This window comes from Toxotes jaculatrix, chromosome 1 (assembly GCF_017976425.1).
Source record: "Toxotes jaculatrix isolate fToxJac2 chromosome 1, fToxJac2.pri, whole genome shotgun sequence".
Classification (NCBI taxonomy): Eukaryota; Metazoa; Chordata; class Actinopteri; family Toxotidae; genus Toxotes; species Toxotes jaculatrix.
Window position 1 is genome coordinate 23073083 of NC_054394.1, and position 13959 is coordinate 23087041.

The window sequence follows — 13959 nt, forward strand, 5'->3', positions numbered from 1 at the left end:
AGAGAAAGAGAGAGCTTGAAACAGACAGATCAGTGTGATCATAGCATTTGCCTCCTGTTTCTTCTTTCCTTAATGGATGCTTAACATCATTAATTAGCTCAGTGTGTGCGCGCGTGTCTATGTGTGTGTGCGAAGACATGAGTCACAGGTAGAAGTGGCCACAGTAGGTAGTTCACAGTAAGTGCTGTCTTGCTTTAATTGCTATAGCAACAGGCAAAGGTGTAACTCACTTCCTGCCAAAATTCTCTTTTAGGTCACTTTATAACATGCAAAGAACAAATAATAAGGGACACAGGAGGTGACTTAAATGAGATAAAGGCCAAATACACTGTAACATCAAGACGCAGGGATGCGGATAAATCCAGTCCTTGGGTGGAGGAGTGGGCTGAAAGGAAACAAATACTTACATAGATTCTGTGCAATCTTGGGATCGAGCACCTTGAGCTCCTTAATTCTCTTCTTTATGGATTTCTTATCCTCCAGATCCTCCTCTTGTTTTTTGGCTGATAAAGACAGAAACACTGAATTATTATCAACAGAGAAAGGAAAGACAAATGCAAATGCATTTACACAAATGCATGCACTTAGTGTACTGCTGACATATGCATGATATGCACAAGTTCAGATAGAGTGAGATTTATGAGATCTAGACATCTTGTTTGTATCCAAGTACAATATAAAGAAGGGAAGACACTGAACTGGAATATAGAGATTGTCCAGTTAAATTTTACTTATTTATTTTGTTGTAATACTGTACTAATGTCAGCTGTTTATAATTCGCCCACAAATGTGAAACAAACATGTTTTTTTCAAAGTGAACAATGACATAGCTTGCCATGACAGGATGCAGTGCTGTTAAAAATGCATGGAGAAGGGGATTACAGGACAGGATTGTGAACACACCACTGACAGAGTAAGGTATGGGTGCACCATGGTTGTTCCATGAACACAATATAACACAAACAGTATTTTAGGTTATTCATGAAGGTAAATCTGTTCTGGGTCACAAAGAGCCATGTAGGTGGGATTGTGATAGTGCTATTGGTAGATAGGAGAGGCATCATGAGATTTAGGATTACAAACAGCAAAACCAGAAACCAATAAGAAGACACACACAGATACGCGCACACGCATTCGCAACCCTCTTGAGCCACACTCACAAAAAAGAGTTCATGGTTGGTTTTAATTATTTAAAACACCAGATTAAGAGAACAAAATGTGCATCCCAGGAGTATGCTGGGTAATTGTCTGGTGCTGTAATTACGGTGCGAGAGGAGAGGAGAGAAGAGGAGTGGAGAGGAGAGGAGAGGAGAGGAGAGAAGACGAGGAGAGGAAAAGAGAGGAGGAGAGGTTAGGAGAGGAAAGGAGAGGAGAGGAGAGGATCATGGGAGTTAATCCACTGGAAAGGTATTTCTTCTGATCCACATGGGCTTTGTCTTCATTCAGGATCCTGTATCTAATTAAAAAGTGAAATGCTGGGAGCTCCCATGGAAAAGACTGTTAGCATTGTCCACAAACATGAACACCTACGGTAAAACCCACCACACACACAACTATCCCTGGACTTACGTGGCTCCTCTGTCGGTACGCTCTCCTCACAGTCTTTCAATGAGGGCAATGCAAAAGATAGACAAACAGAACAATGGAAAATGTGTACCATAGAAAAGGGAGAGGAGAGAGAATGACGAGATAAAAATATATTTTTTATAAGACTGCATCCTGTCCAGTGACCTTGTAATACTGACATGTTCAGTATATGTTTGTGTGTGTATGTCTCTGTGTGAGTCTTTGTGAGATAAGTTTATGGATTTTTGGATTGTTGGTTGGAGAAAAAAAGCTATTTGTATATGTCAACTTAGGCTTTTCACTACTTTTTGAATATTTAGTAGATGATTAAACTTTTGATCTAGAAGTTTCTGTTGTAATTGTAATTGTAAAATTAATCAGTAGTTTTGTTTTTGTTTTTACTTCATCTGAAACAATGTTTCAAAATATGTCAGGCTGAATTTTGGGAAAATGTTTATCAAAAACAAATATCTTGGGTTTGAATGTTTTTGTCAGTGTAAGCTTCATACACTCTTGCTTCAAGAACATGTTGATTATACTGTATATATGATACAGTCATACATAGTAAAAAATCTGTTTTCTAACGTGTGCTTGTTAACAGAAAAAATGAGGTTGAAGAGTTTAAATGAGAGATACAAAACAATTCAAACTACCAATAGATATAACAAATTGGTTGGAGGTCATGGAGGACATCAGTCACTTTACATCTGCCAGCACTATGGCAGCCTTTCTAATTTCTACCACCTTCTAACTACTTGTGTAAATATGTTCAACAAGTAATGATGCAAAGCTCTTCCCTTTAGATTGTCTCTGAATATACAGTATGTTCTTGCTGAAAGAATCTAGCACAAAAAAGTATGTTATGTCATAAGGCAGAACGATGTCAATATTTACCTTTAAAACCAGCGTAAAGAATTTAAGTATTTATTCTTACAGAACTGTAATCTTGAATTTGATGTTATTGGACATTTTAATGCAACATACGAAGTCAGTCCTAGAAAACCTCCAGCTTACCGCATTAAGACGTTGTATTGATCCACTCATCATAATACATAGCCTCACAGAATCTCATTTCTTTACACCAAAACACACTGACACACACTCTGTCTTTCACACAAACACAGCATAGTAACCACCTTGTTTTGGTGCATATAAACATACTCGGCTGGGTCATATAATCCATGAATCATCCTCACATAATACTGCAACAGGAATCACAGTGCATCCACACATATGTACACACACACACACACACACACACACACACACACACACACACACACACACACACACACACACACACACACACACACACACACACACACACACACACACAAAACACTAACCACACACACACCAAACACTAACCACACACACTCTCACCAAGCTGCCTCAGGTGTTATCAGTTAAATCAGCTAATTACATTTCCCCCTTACAGCATCACCCCCTCATACTCTCTGGCCTTAAAACAGGTCTTCTTCGGGGAAGCCTGCTCATTATACATCAGTCAATTAAAATGTCCTGCAGGGGGTCAGAGGTCACTGGTTAATCAATCAGACGGAGCAGCGACTGTTGTAGTTATCAGATTGCGCTATCACTCAGGAAGTGGGGAAGATAAGGATACACTTGTGAGTGCAGAGCAGTGGGGAGTCTGCATCACATCACAGGTCTAGCAAAACTAGGAAAGAAGCAAGGGACACCGGATTTGCCAACACTAATTTGCATGCAAAGTTGGCACACTGTTAGAAAAAAAAAAAGATGGTGAGAAAGAGTCTGAGAGTAAGCACGACAGAAAGACATAAGTTACAAATGGAGCTATTGAATAAAACCGCACTTGACATCAGAAGTTGAGATCAGATAACGGAGAAAGGGAAATCAGGACTCCATCACAGGAGAGAGCAGTCCATCAGACACCAGCAGTGGGAAAACAGTGCAAGTTGAAAGGCCTGCTCTGCCACAGCACACACACTGCTAGCCATCCACCATCTAAGCACTTTTAACTTAAGGCTTCTTAATGGAGGCCTGTGATAAATGTCAACTTGATGGCAGAACTGTGGACAAAATAGGAGGAGAGATAAGTAGGAAAAATAGAGCAAAGAAGAAGGACTGTCTCAATTTTACTTTGCCCCCAGTGTAGTATGCCTTGGGGAAAATGCACTCTGCATTATTCACAAAATAACAAACAACCAAAAAAAAAAAAAAAAAAAGAAAAAGAAAAGAAATATGTCAATTTGTGGTCCTATCTTTTCTTGAATGAAAAAAAAATTGGGTCTTGGGTATACAAGAAAGGAAAAGTTTTATTCTTTTCTTGAGAAAAGAAAAATAATGTTTAGTTACAGGGTCAGACAGGGATACAAAGCCGGAATTTTTAAAAGAGTCATCTACCCCTCTCACTTTTAATAATTCCACTGACTGGTTTTGATCCAATCTCTGCCACAGTTTAAAGACACTTGACAAAAATATGACAATGTGTAACATTGCGCACACACATGCTTCCCTAACAGTTGCACTTCCCACAAGGCAGTATCAGTGAATTGTGCCGTCAAAGCACTAAAGGGAATGGTGGATGAAATAAAACTGCTGTGAAAGAGCATGACTGATGCTGTACATGACAGGCAGGCCTCAGAGACAAGCACGGAACACCTCAAATCCACCACACCCCCACCCTTCTCTTTCTCACACACATGCACACACACCACACACACACAGACTAAAATCCACACCAGCACCATCATCTTATCAGGATGGATTTCTAATCAGAGAGAATGCCTTACTGTTACTGCCCCACTCTTTGGGCACACACACACAAAATCCTAACACTAATGTCAAATGAAAAAATATATGCCTAACATCTAAGAAGTTAACAAGTGAAGTAGGGAATTGACAGCACTGTGAGAGAGACAGGAAAGAAACAGACGGCATATGTGTGTGCTTATTTACGCTATCATTTTATCCAATATTTGTCCAACTATCTTTTTTCCTGAGGATATATCACACCCTCAAGTTGACTTCTCTCTTGATGAGGCTTCATTATTTATGGCATGTTACAGTGATACGATCATTTCCCCCTGCGAAAGCAGATATACAAGAGCACAGCAAGGGGAAAGTTGAGAGGGCAGCTGTCTTCAAAGGGTAATTAAATCACTGTGTTGTTCCCAATAGCCAATCAAGGCAGTCATGCAGGTAAAGTTTAAATCACTGCTATTAGGGGAGTTTCTGTAGCAGGGATAATTCGGGGCCCCTGCAATTCAGTGTGCAAACACCACACACATACATATATAATCCACACACACACACACACACACACACACACACACACACACACACACCATTGCCTGAAGCAAAATCCACTATGAGACATCTGATGCACAGGAGGGAGGCTGTCTGCAGCAAGTGAAAAAATCCACCATTCCGACGCATCTGTCAACTCTACATTCAACAGAGGGGAGATGAACAGTCAAACCAGCCGTGCAGTTTGACTGTTGACTCACTGTATGGTTCTGATCCAGCTAAGTCCTGAACTTGAGTCAGCCTGACAGAAAGCACAAGAGACATCCTGTACGTCCACTAGCTACTTGGACTATCCACACCTCACCTCACCCTCACCTTTCCCTCTATGCCTCATCAGTGCACACACTCCACCATCCTGACTAACACTGACATGACAGCTTGACTGGTATGTTTGCACACGGACTACTCCTCTTATCCAGAGTTGTGGATGTGTGAGTACCAGTGAGAGAGAGGGGGGGGGGATCAGAGTAATGAAGTGAGGAGCTGTGTTGTGAGTGAGCTAATCAAAGTGAACCATGCAGGGCCACCTCTCCCTGTGATCCAGACTAGATGACCCAGGGCCATAATTAGTCTGAGACTTTCATTCTGATAGCAGCAAATTAACAGACTTCATTAGGCTTTTCTCTCTTCTCCTCTCCTCCTGCTATAGCAAGATCATTTCTAAGTTAAAACCACTAAAAGTGCTCCTGCACGAGCATCAGTGCCTACAAGTCAATTGCGCTTCACAAAGAAACTCACATGCTCTCTCTGTTGCATGTGTAAGTATACACATTTAAAAATAAATTCACAAATCTGGACTAAAATTAATGATGCTACATCAAAAGATTCATAATTATTTAGAAGCCTCTGTTAATCAGTGTGTACTGGCCTGTGGGGATGAATTTTACCAGTACCTCTATTCTCAGTGGAGTAGTGCCCCCTAAAGGACTCCTGAAGACCTACCAATGGCCTCTAAATATGTGTGTGTGTGTGTGTCTGTGCTAAAATGAGTATTTTCTGACTACTCTGTCATCAGGTATGAAGCATTATTATCTCCATTTCATTTCACCATTTCATGTGACAGCACCAGTCCGATCTGAACAGTTGTTAAGCCCACCCTAACATTTCCCAACTCATTCAATGGATTGATGACAGCCTAAATCATTCATCTCTGAAGTCATTTGCCATTTTTCTGTTTTTTTTTTACTCCCTGTGCTGTTGCAAACATGTATGCACCCATCCCTTCTCCACTTCCCCTGCCCTACATACACAAACCTACACGTGTGGATGAAAAATCACAGCAGAAAAATAAAGTCGCAAAAGCAAATATGTTTTTAACGAGCAAGCCCATTACTTTGGTGATATGAGAACATAAAAACACAAATTGGGAGTAAATTGAGGTGCTGATGCTTGAGAAACTGAGGCAGAAGGAAAGAAAAAGGAGAAAACAAAAGAGGAGACAAGGAAAGCAGACAAACAGAAGGTGGTTAACCACACACACACAAAAAGGGAAAGCGAAGAAAAGAGCCAGGGACCACAATGCGTGTGCGTGTTTGTGGCAAGCATGTGATACGTGACGTTAGCAAGCAGTTCAAGACACTATTACAGGTCCAGGTAATAGACGTGTTGGTGATTGCTTAAAGTAAAAGCACTGTATACAGGAGCCAATTTAACCGTAATACATCAGCCATTTCGGAACAGAATATGGTTGTATTATGGGTAAATTTCAAAATATATATGAAAATAGTTAAAAGATTGTAGGCTGGACACCGTAAGAAAGGAAAAATTAGCCATCCGTTCACTGTGTGTATTATGTGATCAGACCTTCCCTTTCAACAACAATGAAAAGAGCCTTTAATGATTATGCATTTGATGAGATCTCTCATAATGGCACAAATTTTCTGCAGCCACATGAAAAGTCATTATAGAACTAATGGTGTTCTTCAAAATGTCACAGCAAAAGCATAAAGAGAGTGGGGGGAGAAAAAAAAAGAGAAAGGAGGAGAACAAGCAAGCGAGAGTGTGAGGGAAAGACACAGGAGAGAAAGTCCATTTGATGTGAACAGTATATACCAGTGGAGAGGAATACTAACTACAAGACAGCCTGAGATGGACATCCTGCACGCTATCCTCAGATACTCCAAGCGGTTCAAAACAAACTATATTTAAAGCTCTCAACGTCATTTGAGTAACTAATTCTATCTCCTTTCCTCAGTGAGCACAACTGGACTCCATGCGCCTTTGAAGGTTACCTACACATTACATACAATATACATTTTATTCCTACAGAAATGCACCTGAGAGTAGCTGAGTATGGTAATTAGGTAATTTAAGTCTTGAGTTCAAGACAACTCAAAGTATAAATGAAAATATAAAGAAAACCTTTGAGTATAAGTTCCATATATATGAGATACTTTACTTTTTTGCCTCCTTCAGGCATTTAATTAAAAAAAAAAGACCACCTACTCCCCTGTTTTTTTATCCTTTCATCCCCACCTCCTCTAGTCCTCGATCACTTCATACCGTAATTCCTCTATAATGGTGTCCACCAACCTCCTCAGCTCCTTTTGTCTCACTGTAATTTGAAAGCCTACCAAGTTCTCTGAACAGCAGACCACAAAAGCTATTGCTGTTGTAAGAAATACACCCACCTTCCATGTGAGAGTCTTATTACCTATCACTATATGGATATTTTAAGTGGCTCCAATTTAGACGTAGTCTGAGGGTTACTGTAGTGAAGACTGACAGACTAGAAGCATGGGTTTGAATGATCATGACTGTTTAATGTGTCACATCAGTCTGAGTTTGACAAGCGCGACAAGCTGTCAGCTCTGACCGTGGTCTTTACCTCTAGAGAGGAGCCCTCCCTTGATCATGTGCGCTCTGAAACCACTCAACAGCCCATACAAGCTTAACCCCTCCCACACACAACCACCATTTCCATCAAGCAGTCCCCCTTATATGCCTGACAAAACCCCACACAAACATGCTTCCTTCTCAGGCCATTATAATCATATGGAAATGGGCTGTCTAATTATCTCGTACAGCAAGCCAGGAGTGGGAAGAGAGCTTGTCTTTCCCCAACTTTCCCTTAAACAGGCTACATTGATGTGGAGAGCCTGACCTCCACGGAGAACACAGCCTTAATGCTATGGTGAGAGACATAAAAAAGGGGACACTTGTGAAGCTTGATCAAGTTAGGAATACCCATGCGGTCACTTCTGATAATTTATTCATTAAAATTTAACTCGTTTGTGAAGCGCTCATGCTGAACCATATATAGGCTATATACGTTTGTTTTTACAAGCTTTTTTATAGGTGGTTTGTGATTACCAACATTGATTCAAAACAAATTGACAATCATTAATTGTTTACCAAAGTTAAAATCCATCAATAAACCTAATTTTAATAAGTTATTAACCTGAGCAGTATAAAAAAATGCTCATGAGAGCAATGAGGATCACATTAACACTGATTACTAATAATCAGCTTGAGACAAAATTAGGATTACAGTATTTGCATAGATCAAACTAATGCAATATCTCTACATACAGCATATTAATTCATTTAATAACTGGTCTAAAGATTTAAAGCAAACAATGTTAGAACCACTTTTCACAGCTTCTGTATCACCACACAAATGCCATGCGCCATGATTGCTTTGTAACTGCTTCCCCAGCGCTACATTTTCACCCAAGTAGCACACAGCTGGAGCAGGGAGCTTCCATTACTGCTGCAGGTTACCCACTGTGTTGCTTTCTGTACCCCCAGTTTCTTGGTCACAATTATATAATAATCAAATTCAGGGTATTCTTATCAGAAATGTCTAAATATGTAGTAATGTAAAAAAAAAAAAATCAAATTAGCATCAGCCTCCACAATCCAGTTTTGGTTAGGCAATAGCAAGTACTTTTATATTTCAGTTATATTTATTAGGGATAATGTGGTTATTCATCATAGCAATATTAAAGAAGTGGAAATGATAAATACACTGTGTGTAGTGTAGAGCTTTGGTATTTGATTTTTTTTTAAAGTAATATTGATTCATAGTGTTTTGCTCCGGTATAGTGTTGGCTTTTAATAAACAAACTGAAAAAGCAGACAGTCATTTTACTGAAGGGAACCTGTTTTACTTGTTGCTGTAAAACTCTCTTCTGCACACTACTAATTATTTATTTGCAAATTTGAATCCCTGTTATTGGGTACATTTACATTCTGGGTGGACACAGTTTAATGTAAAAAAAAAAAAATAGCAGACTATATGGGCTACAGGTTATTAATGCTGATTAAAATTTTTAGGTGCAGTCCTCTCAGCATTCTACATGCTATTACGAGGTATTCAGTTCCATATAAAAATATTTTTAGCAATGAAGATAAAAACCCTACTTATGTATGTCTTTAAAACTGTCGATAGTACTAGGTACGGTTGCCTTTCATACATGTGCACACATACTGGATGAGACGTCATCCCTGAATTCAGATACACTGCTGATAAATGTGCTCACAACCCAGTCATTAAGATGTTTGCATCAACAAACTCCTAAGACTCCTATTAGTAACCACAAAAACTACAAAATACACGTTATAAACAAGTTGCTAAAAAAAAATCTATTTACATACTTTTTTATTTATGTCTTCATTTTTAACACTTGCATTCTACAACACCCTTGCAGTGTTGAAACTTTGGAGTAGAGGTAGGTTATTAGCAGATGCCTGTGTCCTGGGGAGAAATGGCAAACTGATTTTGAGATCTTTGAGGGTTTCGTCTAATTGGATGTTATTTATTAGCTGAAAAGAAGCCTGAGGAAAGGGCAGCTCTCTTCATGTTGTTGCTCATTTTCTCAGCACTATGGCAATGAATCTGTCTCTCTGCCCTCTCTTGATAAACCGAACAAGATGGAAAGAAATAGCTGGTTTATTCCAGATGTCAATTAAGATACCTCTACTTAGACCATGAATACGGGTATGACAATATATATCCATACAGTCACATATAGGTATGACAAGTGCACTCATTTCCACATATGGAAAAACATCCTTTAGAGGGATAATATAAAATAAAATTGTATACCAGCAATGGCCTCAAAAAGCAAATCTTTATACTGTATCAATATTTAAAAAATTATCAATCATCAATTTGTTTTTGATGCATATCAGAAAGGCAAGCAAAAAAAAAAAAAAAAAAGAAAAGAAATTGTTTATAGACTTTTTGGAGGTTAACCTCATCCAAACTGAATATTTAAGGATAGAGGTCAAACGATGTGTAAAGCCAATTAAGGTAAAACTGGAACTGTGATTTTAGGTCGAAAAAGTAAAACTTACTAGGGTAGCATTTCACTAATTACAGGACAGTGATAGTATTAGTATAATTTTCAAATGATGAATGAATGATAAACATTAGACAAAGAACGGATGAAGAAAGTACTGTGCTGAAGACAAATTTCTGATGAACAAAATAAAACAAACAAGGTGCTCTTGTTTATAATAGAAAACTATAAAGCCCAGTTATGAAGTGGTACAAGAAACAGGAGTCACTAAAGATAGGAGTATGGTAGCCAATATGAACTACTGCAAATGTAAATATGTAGTACTGGCACCTTGACCCAGGTATTAAAGCTCTAAAACCTTTATATTCATGTCTAATAACAAATATCTCACATTTCTCTCACACCTTACCAAAAACTCTCCAGCAACACTCTGAAATACTCTCATGAACATGATTTCATTATACAGTATATGTTACTATTCCATTATGATGTCAAAGGTAGCTTGTTTGAACAGAAAATATAGCTAAATTAAAACTAAAACACCAATAAATTTATCCTAACATGAACTGTGTGGGTAGCCAAAGCCTATAGCTTATCATGCAACTTAAGCAGCCCCATTAATCAGCTCCATCCCATTTTATAGCGAGCTGCATTATTATTTCTTTTTATGATCCAGAACAAAAACCGAACAAAGAGAGGCAGAATGGGAGAGAGGCTGCACTCTACTGGATTATTTCCACTGGTGTCCCTTAATGTTAAACTTAAAGACGAAATCTCACTGCTGGTAGAACTGAATAAATACAAAAGACCAGATGAGACATGAGTAGTAAAGTAAAAAGGGGACAGGTTTCACATATCCCTCAATTCCCACCTGCCAGTGTCTCTAAAACATTGTGTGATTTTCACCCTCTCTTTGTGCTAACACCCACAGGAGAGCCCTGCTATACATGTTTTATATCCAGCTATTGACACTGATGATCTCAAAGGGTTTCTCCAGAGGCTAGCCATGAAATCACAAATACCGCGGAAAGTTCTGAGAGCTGTCGGCGTTCTCTATGGGCGTCCACTCGCTACATTTGCTTGTTTGTTTCCCCATTTTCTCTTCTCTGTTTCACTAAAAGGAGGCACAGAGCCAAAAGAAGAAGCATCTCTTTCTCTCCCCTGCGCTGTCAAATGTTAGCGATCAAAACTGTGTGGAGTCCAAAGAAATAATTAGTCCTATGATATTGCAAAGATAATTATTGTGACATTACAGCCATTCCAACAGGGGCAACTCTTCAAAGTTGTATGGTTTAGTTATAGAACTATTTTTATTATGTCTACTTCTGTTTTTTCGAAACTGTCCTGTTTCTTGTTGACCACATTCATTTTAATACCATAAAATCAAAAAAGTGACTGATGGAAATTCTAAAAATGCAGAACAGTCTCATTCAGAATAATCAATCCATTAATTAATCATATGAAGTTGCACAAAATATCAACTAACTCGCGGTCCACACCACCAGGATTGTAAAGCATATAAATTATATGCAAATAAAATCAGGACGACCATGTAAATAATGCAAACCACCTCAAGAGGTAACACAATAACATGTGTGTGGCTGAGGTTGCTATGGCAATTCATGAACCATGGCCTACAGTGGTGAAGGTCCCACAGCCAGAAACTGTTTGAATGGATGAGCTTCAACAAATCGAACTGAAAATAATCAAGAGCAACCTCTTCATGGCCAACCCAACACATAACCACTTGCAAAGTTTTGTCTAGTATCAAAACACCAGAGACTTCATCTATGTTACCTTTGTCAATTAATAACTAGTTCTATGGCCTTTGATATAAGGCCATAGAATAAACTTGAGCTTAAACTTTGAAAACACATGAGGCAAAAAGCATGAAGATGATAAGATTAAAGAAACAGCAGGGAAGCAGCAATCAACAGTTATTAATGATATTTCTAAGAGCTTACAGCAAGGCCACCAGCACAATCACCAAGCTAGTCAAAAATTCACAAATATGAATACAAACCATACACTCATCATTAAAGGAAAGAGGGCAATTTCAGGTAAGATGTAAAAGAAGTGAAGCTTTGAAATACTGTGTGAAATCCTACACAGTCTCATATAAACTTCTAATATTCCTGTTCAAGTTCAGAGCAAACAGGATGAAAGGTCCTGCTAGTTTGAAGCAGCGGAAGCAGCAGAAGTTATCGAACACCACAGAAAATAAAGTGAGAGCTGAACTGAGTCAGTGCACTTAATGGTCAAGATCAGTACTCTAGCCTGATACTTCAGCAAGGTCAGGCTGAGGGTACATTTTCCTGAGCATAGGCTGAGAGGGCTTAACACACAAATAATTGAATTACAACTATTGTCTGTTAATGTTGAGTATTTTCTGTTTGTTTCCTAAACTTCCACTTAAGAGGCATATGTTTGGATCAATGCTCATTTTCCAACACTTCAGTTACCAAAGATGGATGAGAATGTTTCACGATGTCTCCTGATGTAATGGACATTTGCTTTCTACAGTTTGTCCTTCCAATCTGTAATAATCTGCTTTTATTTTTAAAGATTTATGAGACTCTCCTAAGTCCCTAACTGTATACTTGTAGGTTCACTCAGGAATACATTTTAGGAGACTGAAAACTATAGTGTTGAAATTTAAAAGGGTTATATAAAAAAAAGAAATACTGCACACAAATCTCATCAGATCACTGTCATGTACTTATGGAAATTATTTCAGAGCAAATACCAAAATGGGTTTTGCTCCTTTACTAGCTCTACTTGTTACACCTGATGCATCTGCAGGTTACAATCTCATATTATCTCATAATTACATTTTAAGTGTGGACACAGCTAAAACTCGTACCATAAGTTGATGAGAACAACAATGAACAATGAATGGGTAAAAGCAAATAATAATAATAATAATAATAATAATAATAATAATAATAATAATAATAATAATAATAATAATAATAATAATAATAATAAATACTAACCTTTGGTTTCTGCTCCAGAACAAACATAAAGGCAGATCATGCAGCCAAGTAGAAGTTGCAAAAACAGAATAAAGAAAAAGCAAGAAGAAAAAGGGAGAGAAAGAGACACAAAGCAAACAAGAGAAAGAAGAGAAGCTGGTTAGTGATGTTTGAAGTAAGCATTATTTCCGACATTTTCTTGTCAGCAGTGAGACAACAGAAAGCATTGCACTGAATACAAAGTGATGGTACAGTCCACAGGGAGAGATTTTGTATGAATTAACAGAGAGAAAGAATCATTGTTATGGACTTGGACAGTTTACATTCAGTCCATATTTCTTCATAATAATGGACTTGTCAAAACAAGAAACAGAACAGGGTTACAATTTCTTGTAATCACAGAGAATTAGTCAATATGTTCTAGCAGTGATGAGTGATTCGAGTCACCAGTAACATTAATAGTCAATGATAAATGTCTCATAATCACATCAGACATCACAGGTCAGAGCCTCGGTTTTCTCACTTAAACAGAACATAATATTATACAGATTTGCTGCTCGCACTGCATGCATTAACATTCTGACTTGCCAATGTGAGAATCTTGTCTGTCATATTTTTAATACATGTGAATGTGTTTTGACCCACATTCACAGCAGTGATTATAACAAAAACAAATGTGGATTTCCCTTGTAATGTGTAGAATAGAATTGGAAAGATTGCAGTGAAGAATCTGAGACTGTACATTCTGAACTGTGTTTGTGAGAGAAAAGACATTCCACAAGCTTGAAATACATAAAACAATTTTCTCAGTGACTTCAAATTCTTTGATGCGTGTGTGAATAGTTTCTACAAAAAATAAATTCCACTGCTCAAGTCCTCGT

General features: G+C 38.1%; 1 protein-coding gene across 4 annotated transcripts in view; it reads right to left on the minus strand.

Moving 5' to 3' along the window:
- LOC121185174 (protein diaphanous homolog 3-like) overlaps positions 1–13959 on the minus strand; it is a 140318-nt gene that overhangs the window by 80121 nt on the left and 46238 nt on the right. For 2 of the 4 annotated variants that reach the window (XM_041043221.1, XM_041043202.1), the window contains 2 exons: positions 13100–13108; positions 408–503 (listed from right to left, as the gene is read on the minus strand). In XM_041043221.1, the coding sequence (XP_040899155.1) occupies positions 408–503; positions 13100–13108 (105 nt within the window). The remainder of the gene's footprint in view (positions 1–407; positions 504–13099; positions 13109–13959) is intronic. The other 2 variants (XM_041043229.1, XM_041043211.1) reach the window with 1 other exon arrangement.